At 54.4% G+C, this 24,976-nt stretch overlaps 10 protein-coding genes across 10 annotated transcripts; 5 read left to right on the plus strand and 5 right to left on the minus strand.

Moving 5' to 3' along the window:
• Nucleotides 1–2,501: 2,501 nt before the first annotated feature.
• Nucleotides 2,502–3,894, plus strand: PUNSTDRAFT_134707 (uncharacterized protein; the record flags this gene model as incomplete). Its single annotated transcript, XM_007384205.1, has 3 exons — nucleotides 2,502–2,558; nucleotides 2,623–2,844; nucleotides 2,893–3,894. 3 exons carry the CDS (start codon nucleotides 2,502–2,504, stop codon nucleotides 3,892–3,894), a joined length of 1,281 nt encoding a protein of 426 aa, XP_007384267.1.
• A 280-nt stretch (nucleotides 3,895–4,174) lies between these two features.
• PUNSTDRAFT_44849 (prim-pol domain-containing protein) lies at nucleotides 4,175–5,643 on the minus strand (the record flags this gene model as incomplete). The annotated part of the gene is made up of 5 exons (XM_007384206.1): nucleotides 4,175–4,191; nucleotides 4,246–4,597; nucleotides 4,648–4,873; nucleotides 4,924–5,312; nucleotides 5,380–5,643. The coding sequence occupies 5 exons, from the start codon at nucleotides 5,641–5,643 to the stop codon at nucleotides 4,175–4,177; spliced, it is 1,248 nt and encodes a 415-aa protein (XP_007384268.1).
• Nucleotides 5,644–5,801: 158 nt separating this feature from the next.
• On the plus strand, nucleotides 5,802–6,848 carry PUNSTDRAFT_68815 (FMN-linked oxidoreductase; the record flags this gene model as incomplete). The annotated part of the gene is made up of 4 exons (XM_007384207.1): nucleotides 5,802–6,081; nucleotides 6,148–6,243; nucleotides 6,297–6,624; nucleotides 6,680–6,848. The coding sequence occupies 4 exons, from the start codon at nucleotides 5,802–5,804 to the stop codon at nucleotides 6,846–6,848; spliced, it is 873 nt and encodes a 290-aa protein (XP_007384269.1).
• Nucleotides 6,849–7,184: 336 nt separating this feature from the next.
• Nucleotides 7,185–9,373, minus strand: PUNSTDRAFT_126406 (MFS general substrate transporter; the record flags this gene model as incomplete). The annotated part of the gene is made up of 6 exons (XM_007384208.1): nucleotides 8,791–9,373; nucleotides 8,632–8,703; nucleotides 8,408–8,448; nucleotides 8,236–8,368; nucleotides 7,410–8,176; nucleotides 7,185–7,343 (listed from the first exon to the last, which is right to left on the minus strand). The coding sequence occupies exons 1-6, from the start codon at nucleotides 8,960–8,962 to the stop codon at nucleotides 7,185–7,187; spliced, it is 1,344 nt and encodes a 447-aa protein (XP_007384270.1). The 5' UTR covers nucleotides 8,963–9,373.
• Nucleotides 9,374–10,423: 1,050 nt separating this feature from the next.
• PUNSTDRAFT_87690 (uncharacterized protein) lies at nucleotides 10,424–13,647 on the plus strand. Its single transcript, XM_007384209.1, has 7 exons — nucleotides 10,424–10,659; nucleotides 10,738–10,963; nucleotides 11,020–11,192; nucleotides 11,258–12,025; nucleotides 12,086–12,330; nucleotides 12,392–12,862; nucleotides 12,917–13,647. Exons 1-7 carry the CDS (start codon nucleotides 10,447–10,449, stop codon nucleotides 12,969–12,971), a joined length of 2,151 nt encoding a protein of 716 aa, XP_007384271.1. The 5' UTR covers nucleotides 10,424–10,446; the 3' UTR covers nucleotides 12,972–13,647.
• A 455-nt stretch (nucleotides 13,648–14,102) lies between these two features.
• On the minus strand, nucleotides 14,103–15,979 carry PUNSTDRAFT_87695 (FMN-linked oxidoreductase). The gene is made up of 4 exons (XM_007384210.1): nucleotides 15,757–15,979; nucleotides 15,639–15,702; nucleotides 15,199–15,584; nucleotides 14,103–15,144 (listed from the first exon to the last, which is right to left on the minus strand). The coding sequence occupies exons 1-4, from the start codon at nucleotides 15,928–15,930 to the stop codon at nucleotides 14,494–14,496; spliced, it is 1,275 nt and encodes a 424-aa protein (XP_007384272.1). The 5' UTR covers nucleotides 15,931–15,979; the 3' UTR covers nucleotides 14,103–14,493.
• Nucleotides 15,980–16,380: 401 nt separating this feature from the next.
• Nucleotides 16,381–17,288, minus strand: PUNSTDRAFT_87699 (uncharacterized protein; the record flags this gene model as incomplete). The annotated part of the gene is made up of 6 exons (XM_007384211.1): nucleotides 16,381–16,502; nucleotides 16,558–16,594; nucleotides 16,649–16,783; nucleotides 16,849–17,016; nucleotides 17,073–17,182; nucleotides 17,241–17,288. 6 exons carry the CDS (start codon nucleotides 17,286–17,288, stop codon nucleotides 16,431–16,433), a joined length of 570 nt encoding a protein of 189 aa, XP_007384273.1. The 3' UTR covers nucleotides 16,381–16,430.
• Nucleotides 17,289–17,634: 346 nt separating this feature from the next.
• On the minus strand, nucleotides 17,635–19,151 carry PUNSTDRAFT_143952 (uncharacterized protein; the record flags this gene model as incomplete). The annotated part of the gene is made up of 5 exons (XM_007384212.1): nucleotides 19,009–19,151; nucleotides 18,599–18,947; nucleotides 18,478–18,548; nucleotides 18,247–18,424; nucleotides 17,635–18,185 (listed from the first exon to the last, which is right to left on the minus strand). Exons 2-5 carry the CDS (start codon nucleotides 18,885–18,887, stop codon nucleotides 17,635–17,637), a joined length of 1,089 nt encoding a protein of 362 aa, XP_007384274.1. The 5' UTR covers nucleotides 18,888–18,947; nucleotides 19,009–19,151.
• A 1,335-nt stretch (nucleotides 19,152–20,486) lies between these two features.
• PUNSTDRAFT_52755 (RNA-binding domain-containing protein) lies at nucleotides 20,487–23,206 on the plus strand. The gene is made up of 11 exons (XM_007384213.1): nucleotides 20,487–20,683; nucleotides 20,741–20,793; nucleotides 20,849–21,545; nucleotides 21,601–21,694; nucleotides 21,748–21,906; nucleotides 21,965–22,118; nucleotides 22,179–22,228; nucleotides 22,286–22,597; nucleotides 22,655–22,805; nucleotides 22,860–22,898; nucleotides 22,954–23,206. Exons 5-11 carry the CDS (start codon nucleotides 21,802–21,804, stop codon nucleotides 23,040–23,042), a joined length of 900 nt encoding a protein of 299 aa, XP_007384275.1. The 5' UTR covers nucleotides 20,487–20,683; nucleotides 20,741–20,793; nucleotides 20,849–21,545; nucleotides 21,601–21,694; nucleotides 21,748–21,801; the 3' UTR covers nucleotides 23,043–23,206.
• A 243-nt stretch (nucleotides 23,207–23,449) lies between these two features.
• Nucleotides 23,450–24,772, plus strand: PUNSTDRAFT_103143 (alpha/beta-hydrolase; the record flags this gene model as incomplete). Its single annotated transcript, XM_007384214.1, has 2 exons — nucleotides 23,450–23,677; nucleotides 23,755–24,772. Exons 1-2 carry the CDS (start codon nucleotides 23,490–23,492, stop codon nucleotides 24,770–24,772), a joined length of 1,206 nt encoding a protein of 401 aa, XP_007384276.1. The 5' UTR covers nucleotides 23,450–23,489.
• Between the last annotated feature and the right edge of the window lie 204 nt (nucleotides 24,773–24,976).

A 24,976-nucleotide genomic window follows, 5' to 3' on the forward strand; every position in this document is an offset into this window, starting at 1 on the left:
GAGTTGACGAGCAGGCCGCACTGCTCCGGAAGCATCCGGTGGCGTTCGATAGAAACTTCCGTTCGATGAAGGCTTCGTATTCATAGACGTCGACGAGGAAGGCCTAGATCCCACTGCGTGTACAGGACGGTGAAAACCATGGACAACTCTGACGTCGATGCTTGGGGCGCATCAGAGAGAAACTGTGCGCTCTGTGCCTTCGTCGGCATTCTCGAAGCTTGCTCGTTGAATAAATGACGCACAGGTGCTGACGGAGTACGGGAGGGTGTAGCCGACTCACTCGAATGCACGCGGTATCAGAACATGCGTATGTGCTCTCGGTTCAACTTGGTGCCATTTCGAAGATTTGCTACAGCCAAGTTCCAGCCGCAACAATGAAGGGATTCCCCTCAATTACTTCGAATCCACAAGCGCTGCCGCCGCTGAAATAGACGAAGAGGTATGACCGATGCTAATGCGCTGGCGATAACCTCGCACAACTTGGGGCAAAGTGTCTCCAAGTCAAGCGAGAGAAGCACACATCTAGCTCGCGGTGGTCAGAGCGTATGTTTATCAGCCACAGATGCTCAGGGCAATGGGCTCATACCATTCAGGTACACGGCGGGATAGTCCCCTAGTTCCGGTATTGAACGCGGCCATGAGAGATCCAGCGTAGGACCTGTCACAAGGCCTATAGGTAAGGACAAATGAATGGATTACCGCCTCGCACGTTGAACGAGGTTCGACCTCCGGCTTGACATAGCGAGAGAATGACCCAGGTTGACAGGCGAAGATAGGGCCGCAAAGAACATGGGGGGGGGGGGGCAGTATTCAGTTTTAGCCTCCGTGAGACTAGCAGGCACGTTCGCTGACCCCCTCCGTGCCGATCAAGCAGGAGCGTGCACAGTTGAAACACTTGGGGCCCGAGTTGTTGATATTCAATTTTATGCGAGCAGAATTCCGTGCTGGTTCGGTTTGTGCTAATGATCTGCGACCAAAAAGTATCGTCCAGCCTTTGCTTTGCCCTCGCGACTGGTTGCCGCCGCTATCGGAATCACGGCTTTTGCTGAATTCGTTCACTCTTGAGATCGAAGTGGCATGATGGATGTCGAAGGAGAAGGTCACGATGGAAAGATTCTCACGCCTCCACGCCCTCGTCTTCACATGCTCGGAGCTCATTGAATTATTGTACTTAATATGAAGGACCTACTTAAACGTAGAGCCTTTCAGGCGCGTCACATTGGCAGGGCATGACCTGTTTTTGTATCGTAGCCAAGCCACCAATACCAGACATATGCCAGTGACATATAGTAGTACTTATATGGCGTACCTTCGTAATCTTAACGAGTAATATAGACCCCTGTCCGACAGGCTCGCGTAATGCAAGACTGTAAAACTGAGGAGAGGAGATGACCATCAATGATGTCCTCGAGATATGACGGCCGCAGCGTACCATAAGTACCATTTGAAACTTCAATCCATTCTGTTCTTGGACGCGCCATTAGCCCCAATAGTAGTCAGGCGATGTGATTTTCTACACATCGTGGCTATCTTCCTCACTGGCCCAATAGCTCAAAGCAATGTGAAAATGTACAGCTTCGAGATGGGGATATACAAAGACATACAGCACACGCGGCATCTTATTCCCCTCTGATGGCAGCGGGTCGTTATGCCAAGCATCGTCGTTCGCGTAACCAAGTGAGTAACGGAAGGAACGAGCCACCGGATATCCATTGAGTGAACCTGCCGCAAGGTTAGACACGGGGAGTGGGTGGAGGTGTCCCTATCGATTCGGCTCGTCCATATTGGCAAACCTGATGTTCGACGTTGAGAAACGGGAAAAGTTGGTAAAGATTGGCTCACCAAAGGCGCATATCTCGGAGGAACATCTTTGCGTGGAATGCAGCATCCCGACGGGGGCATCGTGTCATGACCAGGCATTCCTTCGTGGCGCCGATGTTGACGAAATAAGCGCTGAAGCTGAAGGCTATGTGCATACGCGGGGCGGGCATTGATCATTGAATATTACGTCATTTCCTCGATCACGCTTTACCAAGTTAGGTGTTTCATCCTTGCAAAGCCCAACGCGAGATTCACCACTCAGCTTATGCTCATTGTTACTTCTGAGCATCTTACTGCGCACACGGAAGTCCTTATTATCTTAGCGCTGGCAACCGGTACCGATGCCTCACAAACTCGTGGCGCAATGGTTCGATGTTGAGGTTTGGGATGTTCTAGAGGAGATCGGTGGTGATACTGGCCGTTATCAGAAACCAGAAAATGACGACTGTATACACTGCGTTGCGTGGCCTTGACAGTGCGTTGCGAGTCGTATGCGTATAGCTACGCTCGTGGCCCCATTGTTCACAAGGTTGCGGTGGCCCTCTGGCTCGGCGCTCTTTATATGTGGAAGCCGTGTGCCCCATCATCGTGAATCCTGGTGGCTTTCGTGCAGGCTCTGGTTGGTTTGAGCGGACTCATCTCACTGTGTACTTCGGTCCTTCACCCCGCTCGTGTTCGTCATGGATTGTCTAGTACTAGCAGCTGCCGAAGATATCCATCTTCAGGCGAACTACCGTGTATGTCTGATCCTTAGCTGGGCCCGATCACGGTTGGATTACGGCTCATGATTTGATCTTACAGGGCAGGGTAATTGCTGCGGACCACATCAGTCAAACATGTTCTGCCGAGTCGCATGATGTCTATATGGACGATGCCCTCTTCGGAAGCGGGCCTTTGCCGGATCAGAGCGCACAAATCGAGTATCAGGAGCTATACCTGGACTATGAAGACTGTATAATGTCTCGAGACGCGGATCTGGCGGCAGAAATCAATTCATTGTATGAGCCGGGTTCCATGGTTCCAGTAAGTCGTCGTTCGTTGTCTACTACGTTGCTGCCTGATCATATGCAGCCAGATCCCGATCCGGGTCCATTCAGCTGCGAGATCCCACGTCTTGAACCCGGAAGCACATTTGAATCTGACTCTGACTCAGAGTTAGAGGAAATCATTGCACCTGCACAAACTACTGGTCATAATGCTTCCGAATCCGCCTCGTCTGCACCCAAAAATAAACCCAAAAGTATGAACAAAATGCGAATAAAGCCGAAACTCACGCGCAAGCACGCTCGAGCTCAGAACGCATCAAACACCCCCAAAGGTGCTCATAAGGCTACGAAGCGCAAGTACAAGCAGCGGATCACGTCCGCGGTCGCGCCCACCGTTAAAAATGACCTCCCTACCGGCCCGAAACCAGCCTCCAAATTCGCTCTGAAACCGGTCCCCAAACCTTCATCCAATGCTCCCCTCAAAATCATCCTGAGGCCCATCTCCAACCTTGTGTTCAACGCTGCTTCAGAATCGCCTATCAAGACCGAGCGCCTCGTCCGACCCACCCACCTGCGGACTCCCGCTCCGAACCCCGAATGGTCGCCCGCGGCCGACCCACCACTCCGGCGCAAGAAGCGCGGTCAGGGCTGGCACGAGTCCGCTGTGATCTGCAACGTCGACGGCTGCACCCATCGCTCGGGCACGCCGCAAGACTGCCAGCGGCATCGGCTCACGCACTACGCGCCGCAACTCGTGTGCCCGGGGTGCTCGGAAGCCTTCCGCCGCGCGGACTCGCTCAAGCGCCACCTGACCGGTATCGATGGCCATCGCAAAACCGGCTCTTGCTACCTTATCGCGGTCGAGCGGTACGGCCCGGAGACGGGTGGCAACTGGCGAAATATGAACGCGTTCAGGGTTCAACCTGGGAGTGAGGGCGAGGAAACGGGCGAACGTTCAACCAAGAGGAAGGCGGGCAAACGTGACACGAGCATGATGGCGGCAATCATTGAAGGAAAGGAGTACTATGAAGCCGCAAGGAAGGGACGTCCGCTGGAGACCAATGATGAGAACTCTTGGTATGATTAGTAGCTGGATTCTCTGGAAAAGAGCAGATCGTCGATAATGGCAATCGTCCAGCAGATATACGTCCAGTCTCATTATAATTCATATGTTGTATCTGTACCTCCCCCACATAGTCTGAATCATTGTGTTACTGATACTCTGCATTCATGAGCCAACATGAATCGATACCATATTGGAAGGAGGCTATCTCGACCTTAATCATACAATATCACAGATAGCATGGAAGAACAAAAGAAGAGGATATATAAATACAGATGAGCTACAATCGTTAAGACTGCGCTGATCACCAAGTTATATCCCCTGAGAACATGTCAGTGGTGATAACGATCCTGCAAGTGATATCATATGGCTCACCTGCTTCCCGCTTTGCCTTTCGCACTTCATTCATGAGCGCCTTAGCATGATCATCCATCATTTCCACGTAACGTTTCAACGAAGTCCGGTTCCAGTCATGCCCGGTTTCTCCATCCGCATCCGTAGCCATGCCTTCGTCAAGCTCGCGCAGTAGCTGCACGACCGTCGGCACCTTCTCCGGTTCGAACTCATCAATTTTTTCCGGGTCGACGGGCACGCAAACGCGTCCTGTCTTAGGATGTATGCAGAACGGGGCTTTAAGCAAGTGGTTACGGTGCTTTGAGACCTCTGCGTCGAGCCGAGGATAGGTGTACTCGATGATAATGTCCTCCATTGCCGCCTTCAGCGTATTCTAAGATAATGATCAGTATATCAGGGACATCACAGGGGTAGTCGTCCTACATAACGAGGCGTCCCTTTGGTCCCATTGATTGCCTTCTTGAAATCAGACCATTTATCTCCTGACGAGCGATCCGGGTTTCGAGTCCATTGCTCCTGCAGCTTTTCGACGACCGACTTGTCCGGGACGAGCATCAACAATGCTTCCCATCCCTGCGTGCTACCAAAGCAGTCCTGGTCCTCGAGAATGAGCTCGGAGAACGTTTCAGCCAGCGTAGGCAGCGCTTGTCTGACAGATTGTAAGCGAAAGGTGAGATTCAGATAGACACATGAACGGACTGTAATGACGGCGGCAATGGCTTGCTCCCTAGCCTCACATTAACCTTCTTGTGCTGCTGACTGCTTCCAGTGATCACCGTCAGCCAGTTCACAACCGCCTTCCGTTGGTCGTCTGTCAGCTCGATCGCCTCCTTGTCGCTCACCCACAAGTGGATGCCACGTCGTCCGGAATACACCCACAGCAGGTGCTCGTAACCAAATTGATCACGGATAGCTTCGTCGAGAACGCGTACGGCGGCGGCGATAAACTTCCAACACCGTGCGCAGATGGCGGCGCCGGAACAGCAGGTACGGATCGAGTCGTAGTCGGTCATATCGATATCGAACACGAGCTCGCGTCGTTCTGGAGCAAACTTTCCCGTCGCCTGAGCCGTTTTCCTGTCTTTAGGCTAGAGGACGATCCCGAACGTCCTTGTCAGCCGCATCGCTACTGTGCTACTGCACAAGCAGACGCACCTTTGCACTGTATACAGGCCCAATCTCAAAACGCGTTGGATTCAACGAGCACGCTTGCTTCTTTAGATCTTCTGCGGTTTGGAAAGACTGGTAGCGCATGTACACGTCGCCCTGGAGCGTGAACGCGAACTCGCGGTGCGTGAACGATTTGGTAGGGTTGTGAGCATGGTTGAGCCATCGGAAGAGCGCGTCGAAGGGGTAGAGACGCCGATAGTATGTTCTCATGACCTCAGGGGAGACATCTGAGTCGCTGGACATCGCCATGTTCAGAAGTCACGGAGAACAGCACAGAGTGGATGAGCTGGTATTATCGCGACACGCCTCAGACGCGTCGCGCTAATATCTGAGCCAACCACGTGCCTCTGGAAAACGTGCGCGTCCGACCTTGCTTTTCCCCTCCATATCAGTGCGGTCAGCTGGAGATGTCCTTGGATCGCGCTACGCTAGAATACATCGCAGCTCCTATGGTCAATCAGTCGGATCTACCTTTTCGTATACTGGTCCGTCGATACGGTGCTACGCTCGTGTACACTCAGATGCTTTCGCCCCAACGGCTGCTCGAAGACCGGGACTACCTCGATTTTCATCTGCGCGAACTAGGAGATGAAAATGATAGACCCGTCGTTGTACAACTCTGTGGAAACAACCCGGATACTCTTATCAGGGGCGCCAGGAAACTCGTTCACCGGTGTGATGGGATAGGTGCGTCTATGCAGTGAAATTAGTGACATCTCGTTGCATGTGCTCAGATTGTACGAAGATGTGCAGATTTGAATTTTGGATGTCCACAAGAGCATGCTCAGGAGGGCCATTATGGGGGATACCTCCTCGGACAACGCGATTGGCCCCTGGTCCAGAACCTGAGTAGGTGTCTCGCCGGCAGTACAATACTCATGATTGACCACATACATGTGCAGTATCCTCTATGTCGGCTTCCCTCTCTGTTCCGGTCTCGGCCAAGATCCGTCTTACCCCCGATCCATCGTTGACCCCAGTGTTAGCGGAACGTTTGGCAACATCGGGTGCCTCCTGGATCACACTGCACGCGCGTACTGTGTCGGCTCGGCGCCGCCGACATGGCGCAGCAGACCTCTCGTGGGTGAAGGCAGTGAGGGAAGCCGTCGACCCTCGTGTGCCGGTGATCAGCAACGGGAACGTCCGGACATTCGAGGACATGGGCAGGAACAAGGCGGAGACCGGCGCGGACGGCCTGATGGTCGGGGAGACATTGTTAGGGAATCCATGGTATATTCCACCTCGTTATCGGCGTCCTCTGCACTGATGACAACTACGTTGCTAGTTTGTTCGCAAACGTCGTCCCAGACCCAGTACGAATATCGTTGGAGTATCTTGCCATATGTCGAGAACATCCAGACACCGTCACAATCCAGATTGCCCAGATGCATGTCAGACATTTCGTCGAATTTCAGTGGTATGTCTCCTCCAACATGCTGCTCAATGTGATATAGCTCATAATGATCCAGTGCTCGCCGAACCTGGTATACGAAATTCCGCAATGCACTTGGCGCATGCCAAACACTCGATTCAATAGAACGTTTGCTCCGTCTCAAAGTACAGAGATGGCATGGCCAGCAGCCCCTCGCGGATGAATGCCATGGCGCGGGATCAGATTATGAGGAGAATTCGAGTGACGATAGCAGAAATGAAGATGCGGAAGATGTGGAACTGGGCGCGTTATTCCATCAGTAAGATAAACCGATTAGCGGCTAGCGAGTATGCGACCCGCGACTTGCTCAAGATCGCGCCCTGCAGCTATTGTTCTGCGATCTTACAACACCGATGAATTAGTCAGCACGATCTCTCCATCTCCTGCCCCAGATCTCGGACGCAAGGATCGGAATGATACTCGCGCCGGTCAATGCCGCGAGCAAGCCCGTGAATTTGGCGTCTCCCAAAGCGATCGCGCCGTCTGCAGCGCAGAACGGCACCGTGAAGCCAAACGCCTGCACGCAAACGATACGTCAACGGGTCTCCGTGAGAACATGAACAGGAAGACGTGCCTGGCGAACGACGAGCATAAAGGACGAGATAGCTGCAGCATCCGCTTGATAAGACTCGAGGCAATACGCATACAGCGGCGTCGTCACGAGCTGCAGCCCGAAGTACGCAATTCCGCCGCCCACGTCGGGCGTCACGTTCCACTTCCCGGGCGGCGCGTTCTGCAACTGCACGCCCCAAACGGCGAGGCCCGCCGTTGCCAGCACGAATCCGGGGTAGCTCGCGAGCAGCCGCATCTCGGGCTCCCGATCCCCATTCCCTCGGTTACGGGCTCTTTCCGCCCGCCAGCGAACCAGCCGGTCGCTCCCCCATCCGGCGAGCTGCTCCCCGAGGACGGCGCCGACGATGAGCGAGATGAACTGCAGCCCGACTTGCGAGGCGTTGAGGTTGAACTTCAGCTGGAAGAACTGCGGGACGAGCACGGTGATGAAGACGCCGGCGTAGGCAAAGACGATTGTGTACGCGATGGTGGGCAGGAGGACGACGGGTCTGCGAGCCATGAGCAGGGGGTAGACGAACTCGAAAGGCCGAACGGGGCGAGAATCAATGCGATGGAAGGTAGCATATTTGGAATACCACCTGGAGTTTGACTGCCCGTGGTCATGAAGTGCTGAAGCGACCCGTTCTTGGTCTTCATCGGAGCTTAATGACCGGGGTACCCGCATATATAGTGTTTCGAAGCCGAATAAGATGTAACCGAAGAAGAGGGCGAGATTGAGAATGGCGAGGAGGAAGAAGAGCCAGTGGGTACCCTTATTTTGGACAATGAAGCCGCCAACTAGAGTGATACATCATCAACACCTGTCATCAAACGCGATGCGAGTAACCAGAACGTACTGAGAGGTCCAATCGGGGGCCCGATCGTGACGAGAAGCGTCCAAACTCCCATCTTCTGGCCCAACTCGTGCTGGAAGAACATCTCCCGCACCGTCGCTGCACCGATGGCCATCGGAGGGCTTATGCATATCGCCTGGAACACCCGTGTCGTCATCAGTGATCCATAACTGACAGAATCCGCCTGCAAAGGAGGTGGCCGCCGCGGTGATGGTGCTGAACAGATACAATGGCCGGCGACCGTAGCGCGCGGAAAGGAGAGCCCAGAATAGCGGAGAGATGCCGAGGAAGAGAATCTGTACGCCGGAGAGATACGAAGCCTTGGTGAGGGATACGTGGAAATCTATCAAGCGCGATGATGAATGGAACGTTTCGCAAGGGTGGGATTGCTGACCATACCTTGAGCAACTGTCGCGTACGCTGGGATGATGATGGCGGCGGAGAAGATCGCCAAGAAAGCATGGAAAGACACTAGGAACAAAACGGCATGTTTGGCCAACTGCCCAGCACAGCTGAATGAGCCATCTTAATCGGCTGCGTGCATCAATTCAGGCTTACGAGGGCCAGTTGGAGGATCCTCGAGAGCATCGGAGGGAACAGGGACAAGATCGACGCGCCCATGACGCGCAAAGATATTGTCTAAGCCGGGTGCGTTGCTATCCTCGTCAAGTTGGGTGGCTTGCTTCTCCCTGTCGTCCACGCCGACAGCGGACTTTGCGGTAACGTTCATCCCTAGACGTTCGATGTGCGCCTCTGATGGCTGGGGCTGTCGCAGGGATGGACGACAGAATATAATCGATGGAGCCTCGTTCTTGCGCAGGTTGATTTAAGCTTCCAGCCAAAGATGCTATGAGAAGGGTAGTAGCTAGTCCCGTGTCTACGTCGTGCTCGCCTCCGTTCCGCGTTCCAGACTTCTGCCGAAGAATCAGAGGGACGCTATTCTTCCATCTAGAAGGCAGCAGGGCCAACAGTATCCCGTCGTGAACGACAACGACAAACTGCATAGAATCCGTCGTTGGAAGTCCTCGGTCCACCGGTGATCGGATTGATTGCGGAAAACCAACGACGTAGTGGGGTATCTACGAAGTAATGGGAGGTGCATTCATATGTAGAAAGAGTTCAAGTCGACTGCGTGTGTCTGCCAGACAATATATCGGATTCCGACCGTATGCGATGGTGTAGCCCTGGATGATATACGGCCTACCGATCGGCGGTAGCCCGAGGTGCGAAACGATGGATTTGAAAACAGGATTATGTCGGTTATGCATACATAATGATGTCGCCGCGGACGCGATGGTCGGCATCCCATATGAGACATTCCCGCCAACCAGATGTCGTATAGGACCGATACTTTGCCAGGAAAGGATTCAAACCAACGACGCAGGTCGTGCATGACAATCGTGGCCGCCATCAGGTTTGGGGAAAAGGCCGGCAAGCGCATATTCACGAGCACCTACTTACAGCTCCTAGCGGCGTGTAACCAGCGAGAGACTCGGGTTTGTGGGTCTAGAACGGAGCCATTTCGTTGGTTCATGGAAGAGGAAGACGCGTGAGCGAGGGAATGAGTGCCCCTGCATGGAGTTGTTGCCTGAGCGCAGCTGCTGCTGCAGGGATCACGAGGACAGGACCGATAAGTAGAGGCTATAATAATCCGTGTCCTGGAGTGAAATTATCCGGCGAGGTGAGGTCGGGTAGATAAAGACGAACAGGGCGTCAACGTTAGAGACACCCATCGTTGGAAGTTCAAGTATGCGTGCAAGCCTCTCTTCGGAGCCGCAAGCCCTCATATGTGACAGAATCTGCCAATCGGCCGTCGTGAATCTTGCAAGCAGGATCTAAGAAGGATGATGAGCCTGAAAGCTGTTGCGAGTTGGTGAGAATTCGGAGGAAGAGATGGCGAAGCCAACGCCAAGCTTTGCTCCTTAAACCATCATCGCGGTCGCCGATACGCGTATGGCTTCACTTCCGTGAACGCATCTATGTTTCCCTGTCCACCATGTGCTCCTTATGCTCCCGGTCGAATTCAGCCAGTCCCGACGACCATTCGCGCGCTTCGGCTCCACCGAGAAAAGTAACCCAGAGAACCGACATCAGAACCCGGGGCGCGAACCTCTGGCGCGAACGACGACTGCAAGTGTATAAAGATGCGATAACCGCCCCGACGGACAGCCAAGGTCCCTCCTTCGTTTGTCCGAATCGAGAGATCCTCCCGACATGGCGGTCTGGTCAAAGCTTGCTGTGCTCCCCGTTCTCGCTGGTCTCGCGTCGACGGCCATCGCGTCTGCGGTCGACTTGTCCAATATCGTTGAAATCGACGTGCGCGCGAGCGATCCCTGCACGAAGATTGCTGGTGTCAAGTGGGCAGCACCAGCGGACGTCCGGGCTTGCTACGTGTCTTTCCCCGTGAACCAGACCGAGAAGGCGAACGTGAGTGCTCGGTATCGCTTGCCAAGAATTCTCTACTGCATGACGATGTGTAACTGATTGCGGCTACGTGATGCCCAGATCATCGAGGTGGTTACGAAAACTCTGGCCTTCCACACCTCCGTGAACTACGAGTTCCTTGCCCCCTTGCCCTTCAGCCTGGATGTCCATGAAGATGTGTTGGGTGACCTGTCCCGTATCTCCAAGCAGTCCTACAACTCCGATTTCGACTTGCATATCGACCTCAGTAGGACGCTTAAGCGGCTCATGGACGGTCATTGCGTCTACATCAATGATTGCTACGACTGTGAGCTCGTTCGACATCCTTCTCCGCGGATCCTGCTTGACTTGTGTGCTCCTCAGCCACCTTTGTGACGTACCTGCCTACCCCGCTTAGCGTCCTCACGGACTCCAACGGCCTTCAGTCCATTCACATTGCTCCAGAAGCATTCACTGTTGCTTCCGTGGAGTTCGCCGACGAGATCCAGGTGTGGCAAGACGCGCTCCCTTGTTCGCTGAAGGGCAAGCTTGCATCTGTAAGTCTCGGTTGTTGTGCGAGGTTGCACGTACAAGCTGATGCACATTTGTTCTACTTATGCAGTTATCCGGTGCCAAGGTTCTCGCCATCAATGGGCTTGATCCCTGGATCGCAGTAGACTCCAACGCAGCCATCGCTGGCTCGTTCCAGGGCTTTGGCACGCGTCAAAACGGCTTCTTCTCCTCCTACAACGCGGCCTCCACCGGCTGGACGTACATCTTGGGCCAGTTCGCCCAGCAGTCCCTCCCCCTGACCGATTCGGCCACACTAACGCTTCAGCTGACCAACTCGAGCCGGATCGTGACCGTGACCCTTCCGTACAGGAGCCGGATCAATACCGCCACGGTCAACTTCACCGACTCCGCGAGCTTCCGAGCTAACAATTGCCGCGCTGTGGACGGCACGAACGGCGAGGATCTCAACGACAAGAGCGCGAAGCGATCCATCGGCGACGACGACAGCGCCGTGAAGCCCGTCGGCAAGTTCCAGCAACAGCCCGCCATTACCTCGGCTGCGGACAGGAGGAACCAGCCCGTGTCCGTCATCCTTGACTCTACGCCCCTGCTAGACGTTGCGCTCCCACCCGGACTGACGCCCTCCAACCCGCTCAACGGGTCGAGCGGCGTTGCGCAGTTCTTCTTGCTGAACGACACCGAGAAGACTGGCGTGCTCGCGCTGGGCAGTTTCTCCGCGAGCAGCCTCGTGACGCTGCAGAATGCGCTGTTAGTGGGACTCCAAGGATTGAAAAGCCAGGGCGCGACAAGGCTGATCGTCGACGTGAGCAACAACGGTGGAGGCTTCATCTGCATTGCACACTGGCTGCACCGGATCGTACGTCCAGTCAATCCCTCCCTCTGTATATTCACTGAAACTTACGATGTCCACGACCAGATTTCCGGCCCAAAGTCCACTACTGTTCCTCAAGCTGGCCTGGACACCAAGACCCGGGACGGTCCACTCGCACAGTTGATCGTTCAGAAGATCGTGGAGAACGATAAGGATCCAGAGGGCCAGTTGCTGTACAACCCGATCAAATGGACATTCGCGAACAACACCCCCATTCCTGCCGGCACAGACTGGCTTCAGCCCCCGGTGAAGACCGTTATCAACGGCAGGCAAGATGCCTTCAGCCAGCGGTAGGCAATCCTTCGTACCGCTTGTGTCTTGTAGCGGGACTTATCGAGATGTTGTCCCTAGCCTTGGGCAAGAATGCCAGCCCTTCTCCCAGGACCCGCCTGATGAGGCACTCTTTTCCGCGTCCAACGTCGCCATCGTCTCTAACGGTCGTTGCGCCTCCTCGTGCTCGCTCTTCTCCATAACGATGGCCAAAGAGGAGGGTGCCAAAACAGTCGTCTACGGCGGTAAGCAGTCCATCCCCCAGCAGTACTGCGGCACCGTCGGCGGCCAGAGCACGGACTTCTCCACCATCGACACCGAAGTGAAAACCACCGGCCTCAAGAACCACAGCCTCGCGCCTCCTGACTTGTGCGTCTCGCTTCGTTGCAAGAATGTTGATTCGGCGAAGTCTGACAGGGCCATGCGTTGTAGCTTGACCAACAGCGTACAAGGTATCACTTGGAGATTGGCATTCGGCGTGCAGAACACGCAGCAGCCGGAGGAGTGGCAGAATCATCCAGCGGACTTCAACTTGCCTTTGAGAGCCGAAACGTAGGTCGTCGCTCGAGCCTGTAGAGATGCATGCTAACGTGAGGCCCTGAACAGTGTCAACAACCCGATTGTAATCTGGGAGGACGTCGCGAGTACTGTATGGGGATAATGTGTCACAACCCCTGCCCCTTCGACCAGATCATAAAGGGCAACTTCGAGAGGACAAAACCCATGGAGGAGGGCAATGGGTGTCATCATCATGAGCATAATAACAATGACATGCATGGGTAAGTATCAGCAAGACGCTATCGAGAAGCGCAGGCGTAGAAAAAATTGTCCACGACGACCAAGAATAGTCTGAATCGAGTTACGCGGAGGTTATCCACGCGCCGCGAAGTGCACTGAAGGGCTCATCGCCATGCATCCGCTGCGGTTTCCTTCATCTGCATGTCCCTGCACCTTGCGATGAAGGGTCACGATGAATCTAAAGGGCTTCCCTGCGGGGCCTGCACCTCCAGGACAACGTTTGCACGATCGGAACCATGGATGCATCTGTAGCTATGAGCCCGAGCCCCGCAACGTTCTCCCGATGCCAGCAACGAGCATCCCTCAATGCCTAAGTGGACGCGATGATAAACATCACTGAGCCACTGCGGGCACGTCGTCGGGAACACGACACTCGGTCGGCTGATTTCCTGGTGCGTTGCGTGGCCTGTTATGGCGGACCCGGCTAGAGTCGATGTATAGGATGGACCCCAGGAGCAGCATACTCAGACCTTAGCCCACTCGCAAGCCTAGATGTTTGAGCATCTGTGCGGGACGAGTATCGCGGCTTTCGGTCGTCGCGGTGTGATGAGAGACAGTGGCTGGTTTGGCCACGTATAAATATAAGTAATTATGTAATATAAACGTGACACGTGAATTGACGAAGTTCAGCTTCAATTATACCTGTGAATCATGATGGACCAGCATGTCCTCCTGGGGGTATGACCGATGCCCAGTATTTATCAGCAGAGACTACGCATTGACCATTGGAGGAGTCCATAGGGAAGGTGGGTCATGGACGACGAGAATTGCCAGACACATTTTGCTTCGACAATAAGTAATAATGTTTGGTGGCGCCATCATCGGCGGAACAGCTCTAGAACCCTGAGAACGCCGTCTGATTCCCGCAGGGGGGCTTGCATCCGCCCGCGCGTAATGTTGAAGCTTTACCCACGTTGGGAAGTCAATTTGAGCAACGCTTCACTGTCGTTGCATGATGCGTGGAGAAGTGCCCAAGCTTTCGTTTTCCAGGCGGCCGGCCAATCGGTTGCAGTCGGATGCGCACTCGTTCACGACATGCAATGAGCATGTTTACCGAAAGCGCTGAGCTTCACTTATGTAGTTCCATCTGCTGTATCGCAATTGTGGGAGGTTGCGATGGCCGATCATCGTGAACGGATACCAGACCGAGCTCGAGTTCAAAGACATCGTCGACTTCGCAGCCAAACCGGTCCAGGGTCGTAGTCTCCCACGCTGGGCGGTCCGTGTACCGTTTTTGAAGGCGTGAAGAGCAGCGGACAAAAGCGATCTTCAGTGAAAGTCCAGATTCCACATCTCGGTCTGCACGTTTGCGGCTCTATGATTATTTTATACAGATCGATTCGCTACATCCTGATAGAGCGAGGCATCTATATGCGAGCTATAATTTAGACTTTCGCCTTGGTGCCTGCGTCGTGAGTAGCCTCCTTGGCACCCTTTCCACCCCGACCGCGGAATCCCCACTCAATCTGGTGCGCGGACTGGACGTCGACGCCAAGGTCCTCCGCGAACTGCCACACGGCGCCGGGGTTCTTCTGGAAGTGCCTGCCAACCAGGATCGCATCGGCGTCGCCGTGATCGAGCACGCTTTGCGCGATGTGACCGTTGTCGATGCCACCAACGGCACCGACGAAAAGCTTGTCGCCGAGCTCGCGCTTGACGTCTGCGGCAAGGAACGCCTGGTAGGCGCCGGGCGTTGCCTTGATCTTCTGGCGAGCGGTAATGCCGCCAGACGACACGTCGAGGAAGTCCACGCCATGTTCCACGAGGATCTTGGCGAGGCGGACGGTGTCCTCCGAGCGCCACTGAGGCTCGTTGGGCGCTAGCTCCTCGAGCCACTCGGTAGCGGAGATGCGGAGGAAGAGCGGCGTGGTGTCGGGAATCGCGGCACGAACGGCGTCGACGACCTCGAGCGTCAGACGGATGCGGTTCTCAAAAGAGCCGCCGTATTCGTCGGTGCGCTTGTTGGTCTGCGGCGAAAGGAACTCGCTCAAGAGGTAACCGTGAGCGTTGTGGATTTCGATCACATCGATGCCGGCCTAGAGACGTAGTGAGTACGGTGGTAATGCGAGCTTGGAAGGTCGGGAACAAACCTTAATGGCGCGCTTGGCGGCATCAGCAAATGCCTGGATAACGCGCTTGATACCCTCCTTGGTCAACTCCTTCGGCTGAGGGTAGTTCGGATCGAAGGGAATGGGGGACGGGGCCCAGACATTGTCCGGCCATCCATTGCACTCCTCGTTCGCGACCATGCCAAAGTGGATCCATGGCGCAACGCAGCTGGCCTTCCTACCAGCATGAGCGAGCTGAATACCAATCTTCTGGCTCTGCGAGTGCGCGAAGTCGACGAGCTGCTTCAACGGCTCTATTTGTGAGTCCTTCCACAGACCGGAGTCTTCGGGGGTGATGCGTCCCTCAGGAACGACACCGGTGGCCTCGATGATGGTAAGGCCGGGTCCGCGAGTGAAGATACCACCGACTACGATACGTCAGCCTATCTTCCGCGAGTGTGAAGCACACAATGAGCACTTACGGTGAGCTGTGTGCCATGTGGTCAAATGCCCATCTTGAGCGGAGTATTGGCACAAAGGGGAAAGCTACAGGCGAGGGTCAGCAAAGCTTCAGGTCGGCTGTCAAACAGCTCAGCATACGAAAATTCGGTTCTGGAACTCGACGCCTCTAATCTTCAGAGGTTGAAAGAGTTTCGGGATCGGCTTTCCAGACGGCTGAGGGTCGATCGCAGTACCGGCAGGAGGGTTTTGAGCAGGCGTGAAGTACGGGAGGCCCTCCGCTGCAACGTTGAGGTACTGTTTGCCGCCGGGCATGGTGCGAATGGAGATAAGATCGGAGCACGGAATCAAGAGGAGATTGCAGATGTGGGACGCAATCTGACCGCAGCGGCTCTTATAGGCATAGCGAGGCCTTGGGCTGACAGAATGACAAAGAAACTACCAGAAAATAAGCTGGCTGACATATGCGAACCACTCTCGAGGAAACGTTTTCGCGGGAGGATGTGTGTCGAGATCACGCCAGGCCAGCCGCGAGTCCGATTCGGGTCAATCGATGGCCGTTCATGGGCACCTCACTGACGAGCACGTGTGCATTATCGACGACCCGCGATCAATATTTCAATGACGGCTTTAAAGCTTGAAGCTTGAAGCTCCTTAATCCTATGTTCCTAGAGCTAGCATTGGTAAGACACGGAGTTTGACGCGCCCGTTACTTGCATATACGTTTTCGACAGACACGCTTGCTAATGCTACTTAGCATGGGGACAATGGTCAAACTGCCAATGTTTAGCGATATATACATATAGATTACAAGATTATTCACGCTGTACAAGCGCCAACAATCCCAGCCCTCCAAGTAACGCGTACTTCAGCTGCGGAAAGTCATTCTGCAGAACAATTAGTTATGGCAGCACCGCGACCAACAGAAGAGCGAACGCGTACCATAGCAATGGTGACATAGCCGATGTATGGCATGAACCTACATCACAGATCATAAGTTCGTCGTAGCCAACGAGTGAGCAAGGAGTCATACCCTCGAACTTTACCAACGATGTGCTTGCGCTCCAGCCATTCCAAACCTTGGTAGAGCTCGATGTCGTCGATGTAGTTGTTGTCGCCCTTGGTTAATAACAGTTGCTCGCTCGCCAGCGGACTTGCTTGAACGGTACTGGATTGACGGTTCGACTTGGTCAGCTCATGGCGATTTGGAAGTACACTGGACAGAACACGTACCCCTTCTCGTTAACAACTACATCATGCGTCTCCAATACCCGGTGGACGATCGGTATGTCCGCCCCTGGTACTTTGTATACCGTTATGTCGCCCGTGTGATATCGTTCGTGCGCGGGGTTTGTCAAGAAGAGAAGATCGCCACGGTAGAATGCTGGCTCCATGGAACCGCTGAGGACCGGTTAGGTGACGACACCAGTGATGATACCATGACTGGAGAGACGGACCTCAGGACCACGACTATCGGTGATTCAGTATTCGTCAACAGCCCAAGTCCTTTCCAAATCATCAAGCCAGACGCGAGGACCGACGCGAAGTTCAGTAGTTGTAGTAGGACCTGCGGTAGCAGCTTCAGCATTCAGGAGTCTGGGAATCGCTGAGCGGGCAGTATTTACATGACGGAATCCAAGCCTCTTGAACGCCTTGATCTCTTCTGAGAACATTGCAATTGCGAGTCGAGGTTTAGGACAAGGATGAAGCGCTTGAACACCCTTGGGGCAGCGACTTGGGGCTGTCGTGGCATGTACAGCCACTCCGTTGAAATCGGGAGTAATCCTGACCCGATTGCATCGACGTAACATGATACAGGCGTTGAAAAGCTTCAGAGAACCAGACACGTTCGAATCATATGGGTAGTAGTGGCAACCTAATACGTAGTCGATACAATGCGACAGCAAACATATGATACAAAACGATTAAGTCGTCACGGAAGCGAAGTCCATGCAATGGCCACGTAGTAAGCGATGAACGACACGTTACTCGGTCAAGAACAACCTCCGTAGATAAATCTCAAGCAGCCATTAATCCCGCTTCCACTCTCTTTTCTTCATTGTCAGTATCGTTGTCCCCTTCCGCATCCTCATCCTCATCAGCGCTTTTTCCGTCGTTCTTCACATCGCTCTGCTTCCCAATACTCGATTTTGCCGGAGAACCACCGCCCGAAAGGCTCCCGTCCTTCGGCGGTGACATGGGCTGCGCGTAAGGTATATGCGGAGGCATCGGGTAGCCCGGCGCGAACGGCGGATAAGGTTGCATCGGATAGGGCATCGGCATCCCGGGCATCGGCATAGGCATATAGAACGGCGGTGCAGCGTGTAACGGCGGCGAATGGCTCGGACCTGCGCTAGCGCTTGCATCTCCCGGCATTGTAACAGGCACCAAAGGTGGACCACCAGGAGGGACGGGGACGGGGGTTTGTTGCGCTTGCTCTTGACCGGGTGCGGGCGCCGCCCAAGACGGGGGGCCTGTGTAGAGAAATGGATAATAGCCCTCTGGAGGAGGCATCGAAGGCGCGACAGCAAGGGGAGGTTGCCACTCTCCCTTTTCGTTCGCTGTTAGAGCTGTGAAGCAGAGTCAGCGCGTTCTATGACGAACGCGTGGTTGCGTTGGTGAAATGCGCACGTTGAGGGACGTCTGGCGGCGGAACCTTGTTCTTGCGCTTGTATGGCCCGCGTTTGATGCCTCTCTGGCGCTCTTTACGGATGCCGTCCTTACACAGTTCAGGCATGCCATATTTGACGCATCTTTGACAGGGTCGTGAGTCGTCGCAGCGTTTGCATGCCGATGCGCAATTGGTGCACTACCGAAAACGATCAACACACAGCGGCAAGAATAGCACCAAGATGAACTGACAGCTTGTTTCACTTGTTTTCGCTTCGGTCTATTTGGGTCGGTCTGAGCTCCTTGAGTGGGCGTATACGTTGCTGGTGACGAGTGAGTACTGCGCAAGTGCATCAACATGAAGCTCTCGTACCCGTGGTGGGTGCTGGTGGCGAAGCAGGAGCCGGCTGCGGTTCGCCAGTGGTTGGCGGCATTGGTGCGGGATAGGGCATGTACATGAAACCTGGCGGCAACGGCGGCAGTCCGATCACGTATGTCGCAGGACCGTTCGGGTGCCCATCAGGACCAGGAGGCGGAGGGGCCGCAAAGAACGGCGGTGGAGGATACGGCACTGCGCCAGGCGGAGGATACCCGTACGGCGGGGGCGGGTAGACTACATGCGATTGCTGGGGAGGCGAGGACTGCGGTTGCTCGCTAGCCATGGCGTCGGTGATGCCAGCGGTCTTCGCTCCAGTGGTTTTGACGTGTCTCGAAAGCAGATTCTGCAGCCATGGCGGACGTTAGCGAGAGGTCAAGGAGAGTGGTGAGCTTGAAAGGCCCAACAGCGACACTCCGACTGAAAAATATGCTGTCCGCTCCGTCGCCGACCGATCCGTGTTCCTTGGCTCACCTCAGCGCCGCTACGCCTCTTTGAGTCTCCGCTTGTTGCTTCTGGTCCTTCGGTGTCTGTCTCTTCGCGCGGTCCGTCTTAATGTTTATTGGGGTGTTCGTTGCGTACGCCGTCGATTTCGTGTCGAGAGGCGCTGAGAGCACGTGTACTGGTAAGACGAGAGTATATCTTTGGGAATATCGCGCCTTTGCCTGTTTGCGGCCCCTTCGGCATCGGCGCTGCTGCGTGCTGTGCGGGTGCACTAGATATTCATTCGGTCCACCTCGCCCAGAACTACGACTCTACACTGCACTTCACGAAAACTAGGACCGCGTAGATCACAGATTGAAGCCACACGGTTGCAGTGCGTTCCACATTCTCAATCACAATGATGGCCGCCGGGTTCGTGGGCAACAGCACCTCTTACCTCTGGGACAGCTGGTGACCTTCTCGGAACTCCTCGCCATTCAATCTCTAGCGGACATCGCCAAGCTCTAAGCTATTCTCGTCTTGCTAGCTGCAAAGATACTAACGCAACCAAACTAAGCTTATGGAGGTTGAGTATGTGAATTTCCGTTCCGTCAGGTGCTCATAGACCTAAGACAGTGCATGCCCAGATTAAAGTCAGCATGACTGCGAGGCGTGTTTATGACCATATATATTTCTTGACGACACCTCTGTGTGCGTGATCCCCGCATACACACGACCATGTGGATATGTTGTTCCACGATGCTCTGCGTTTTCCCCGAGAAGGTGATCATCCCGAGTAGCTGTTCCTTGAATCTTTTTTCCTCTCTACGGCATATGACTTCCTTCACGAAAACACCTCCGAGCTTTGTCTGGCCGGGAGCATAGTAAGTGTTCGAGAACGCCAGTGAATATTTGGATCTTTGTTAAGAATAGTATCATCGCTCTCACCCGATATGGGATGGCCATGAGTCAGGCTCATGTACTCTACAGCAGTAATGTCCAAGTCACCGACTAGCTGCATGTCAAGTTCCAAGTCGCGGATGCATTTCCGCTTTATAATCCTCAACGCCAAACGTCGGATACCGAGATATAGTTCACCGAGCATGGCGGTGTCGCTTAGGTACACGCTCGCCTTGGTTCTGGATTCTCCCAAGTCATATACTTAACTATGTAGTACTACAGTAACAATAGGGCTTATCCACGCTAAGTATCAATGCTGATGCACGCGAATGGTCCCTATGAAGTCAGGCAAAATTTAATCTGAATGCTCAATCCATTTGTCCATAAGCAATTCATATCTTCAGCTCAACAACCTATTTATGGGATTGTGTCGACAACTGCAACACGGCCTTCTATGTAAGTAGTTCTCGTCTCCAGAGCTTGAGTACCGACGTTGGAACTCCGACGAATGTGAGAATTGGGGCCAAAACTTCGCGCGCGTAAGCGCCCGCTCTTTGTCACGGCCAGTCTCCTCTCCCGTCAGCGCCTCCAACATGGACATCGATATGAAGAACAAGGACGATGTTGACGAGAAGAAGGATTCCAGAGAAAGGGATCGTGACTACGATAGAGACCGCGAGGACCGCGATAGGCCGAGCAGCAGGAGAGAGAGGGACACCCGCGATCCTCGCGACCCTCGAGACCGGCCGCGCGACTCTGGTACATGAACATTGCTCCAGGATAGTGAAGAGGCTAAATACCACTTCTATCGTACAGGGCGCAGCCGCCGAGGCGATCACTATGCTCCGGATGACAGGCGCAACGGGGAGGTAAGTCTGCTTCGCTATGGGCAAATCTGCGCCGTCATCCTCACGCGTTGTACAGCGGCGGCGACGCTCTCGCTCTAGGTCCCGTTCGCGATCTAGGCGTCGTTCCAATTCGCCGCGGCGCCGATCCCGCCGTTCATCCCGTTCGAGGTCGAGTCCGCGCTCCCGTAGTCGCTCGCGCAGCCGCGAACGCAGCCGCCGGGACGAACCCTATCCTCGGTCGCTCGGAGGGCCTATGAACGCGCCGCACGAGGAGGCCGTCGAGTTTGCAAAGCAGAGCAAGCGCGAAAACCGGGTCTACGTTGGCAACCTCAGCTACGACGTCAAGTATCGTGACCTGATGGAATTCATGAGGGGAGGTGGGTTGGGGAAATCTCAGCTTAGTTTTTGGATCGGATTGGATTTCGAGTTGTTGTTGTGGTGGATGCGGCCGTTTCGTTCACTGGAGAGGATGCCATCTCGCATGCAACATCTGGGTCTCTCGAGGAGGTCGGAAGCGGAGTTGTGTTTGGAGGCGCTAATCGCGATTGAGAGGATGTCGTCTGGCTTGCCGGTGCAACATATGGGTCTCTTGAGGAGGTCGGACGCGGAGTTGTGCTTTGAGACGATGAATGGGTTGGCTCCTATACATTTTTGGCTCGGTGATGGGTAAAGGGATAGGTTATTGATCGGAGCTTTCTATTGGGGTTATTAGCTGGTGAGGTATTGTTCGCCGAAGTCCTGGTTACGCCAACTGGCGTTTCGAAGGGTTGCGGGTACGTTTCAATTCGCTCCACCGTCTTATTCTTCGCTCTGACAAATTGTCATCAGTATTGTGGAGTTCGCCTCCCAGGAGGACGCTCAGCGCGCGGTCCGAGAACTTTCGGAGGTGCCGCTGCTCGGCCGCCCCGTCTTCATTCGCGAGGTCCGCCGCTGTTGTTTCCTTGACGCTACCGTGGTTGCTGATTCTATTCGTAGGATCGCGAAAATGAGTCTCGTTTCGGCGCGACCCCGGTTCCTGGCAAGATAGGTATGGCTATGGCAGGCCGTGGTCTTAACGCCGCTCCACCTCCTCGCCCTGCGTCTCACAATGCTTTCGCGGGCAATAACCCAGGGAACCAGTTGTACGTTGGAAATGTGAGCTTATGAATGCTTTCGATTGCTGGACCAAGTAACGAATGGTGGCGTAAATCAGCTACCCTACCAGGCGGGTTGGCAAGACCTGAAGGATTTGTTCCGCTCCGCTGGAAACATCATCCGCGCTGATATCAATATTGCGCCCGACGGTCGCCCTAAGGGCTCTGGTACTGTCATCTTCGAAACTGCAAAGGACGCGCAGAATGCTATCAGTATGTATCGGTTTTATGGATCCAATATCGCGTTTCACTCGATACTAAACTCGACGATAGATATGTACAACGGCTTCGATTGGTACGGTCGGATCCTCGAAGTCCGAGAGGTGAATCCTCAGAGAACTTCCCTGATGGTACACGATTCACATTCATTGCCATCATAGGACCGCTACGCTGGCCTTTCTGGCCCCGGATCCTTCCGAGGCGGATTGCGTGGCGGCCTCCGTGGTGGACTTCGCGGCGCAGGACGCGGGCTTGGAGGTCGTGGAGGTTTCGGTGGACGAGGCGGCTACGGCGCCAGCGGCGGTCGTGACGTCTCCAATTCCGATTTGTACGCGCCCTACTCCGGCCCCGATGCAGGTGGGTCCGGCATGCGTGCTGATGACTATGGTGCTGGGTATGGCAATGGGTATGGCGGCGGCTTTGGCGGCGCCGTCGTTGACGCAGAACCTAGTCAGCAGATCATGGTTCGAAATGTGAGTCTTCAGGTGTCGCTTATGCAATTCTTTCATGACTGATATACCTGACATTAGCTCCCGTGGTCTACCGCTAACGAGGATCTGGTGGAATTGTTTGAGACGACGGGTCAGGTCGAGCTGGCTGAAATCCTCTTCGACGGAACTCGGTCGAAAGGGATGGGTGTCGTGCAATTTGCTCAGGTCGCGGAGGCGGAGACTGCTATCGGTAAATCCAAGCGACTTCCTTCCGCATGTTGTCACTGATGCAAACTTATCACAGCCAAATTCCAGTCGTACGTGTACGGTGGCAGACCGTTAGGTATGTGCTTCCCAGCACCTAATTCCGGGGCGATCGTTGCTCACATCAGCTGCAGACGTACGCTTCAACGATCGCTGGCATACCTTCACCCCGACCGCGGCCAAGGGCGGTCAGGTTGCCCCCATGCAGACGGAGGCAGCGTAAGAGGACCTGGAGCGCCTGTTCATATAAAAGGGTGCTTTTGCACCCAAGTACAATTCTTGCGCGATGCAGCGGATACATTGATAAGTCTGAACATGTGTTCCGTATCCTTGCTATGCTATGTATTATGGTGCCGCTAATGCAATAAATCGCGTGGTTCATACACCCCGGCATGTGCAAAGTGCAACCCCACGACAGGGCTAGCTCCTTAAGCTTGCTCCATACACGATGGACTGCACAAGCTGCCTTTCTCGTCTGCTTATCTGGAGAAGACTGCAAACCATCTATGATTGAGGACGTGTAACTCGTTCCCATCGCTATCGCACGCGGCCTCTCACATGATACGGGTGCCACTTTGCACGGCACCCCGTACTTCGAATTCAACATCCTTGGTCCTTGAACCTGTCAGCCTACGCCTCTTGGTTTAGGGCGTTGGTTCAACCAGTAACGATGGTGTTCGAATATCGGCATCAACCTTTCAAAGCGCTCTATCTTGCCTATCAAACAATAACCACATTACTGTTTCGTTATCCCTTATGGGCACTGTACTACCTATTCAGACGTCCACGTCCTACTTGGACGTTTTCAAGGAGCTTTAAGACGGCACTGAGGCGGCATGAGGGCAACGTGTTCAACAAGTGAGCATATATGGGATCGTTTACTATATGACCAAAGTCTGACGGCCATCGGCATCCTTCTGGTCTTCTGTTCATAGGATAGGCCCGCCGAGCCTTGTAGGCCCAAATCACAAGGCTATCGTACAAAACCTCGCAACCCCTGGGATTTGGATTGAGCCGATCCTACCGCCACTACTCCTCGGCGAGATCAAGACATACGCCGAGCAAGCAAATGTGCAGCCGATACGGATTCCGGGCTATTGGCTGCACTCCACCTCTCCGTCGAAGACTGTTCCGGCATATTCTCCTCCTACTCCAGGAGAGAAGGTTATCATGGCGCTTCACGGTGGCGCGTATACGAAGCTCTCGGCCGCTCCAGGAGCGGACGGCACTACCAACATAGTGAAGGGCTTTTTGGAGCACGTACCTTCGGTGAAGCGTACTTTCAGCGTGGAGTATCGTCTGTCCATCGGCGAACCTTACAAGCCGGAGAACCCATTCCCTGCCGTTTTGATAGACGCACTCGCGGGATATGTCTATCTCACGAAGACGGCAGGGTTTGATCCCAAAGACATCATTATCGAAGGCGATTCTGCGGGAGCGAATCTCGTACTCGCTTTGACGCGTTACCTAGTCCAATATGGCGCCGACGGGGCCGCCCTCGGTCTCCCACCTCCACCCTCTGCGATCATCCTCCTTTCGCCCTGGGCCGACCTTGGCGGGTCTCACAACGGCCCAGGTACATCACATGAACTCAATGCACACTCTGACTTCCTGGCCAACAAAGGCGAAGATGGAATAGGCTATTCTGCTCGAGCATTCGTACAGCCATTCGGGGAGTCATTCGCTCGCACGAGTCCATGGATATCCCCAGCGTCATTGCATATCAAGGATGCATCGTTCGCGGGTTTCCCTCCCACGTTTATCAACGCTGGAGGTGCGGAGAAGTTGCTGGATGCGATCAAGACACTCAATCTGCGTATGAGGCAAAGTGGGGTGAAAGTCACCTACGACGAAGCTCCCGACGGTTTCCACGACTACGTCGGATTCGACTGGTTCGAGCCTGAGCGAACGGAGACGCTGAAGCGTATCGCGAAGTGGGTTGAGGCAAACTAGCCTTGTGGATTTCCGGTCGTATGCGAAATTGAATAGGATGGTGTTGTATGAATATTACATCTTGCGGGTTCCTCTGTACTTGACGACACCCGACCCTGACGAGTAGTGTCGTCCAAAGCTACATACTATGGGTGCATCAAACTTCGATACCTACCCATCATTGGTGGGAATAGTCTAGCGATGCTGTGCCATATGCAGCCTCGC

Source organism: Punctularia strigosozonata (genome assembly GCF_000264995.1).
Source record: "Punctularia strigosozonata HHB-11173 SS5 unplaced genomic scaffold PUNSTscaffold_7, whole genome shotgun sequence".
NCBI lineage: Eukaryota > Fungi > Basidiomycota > Agaricomycetes > Corticiales > Punctulariaceae > Punctularia > Punctularia strigosozonata.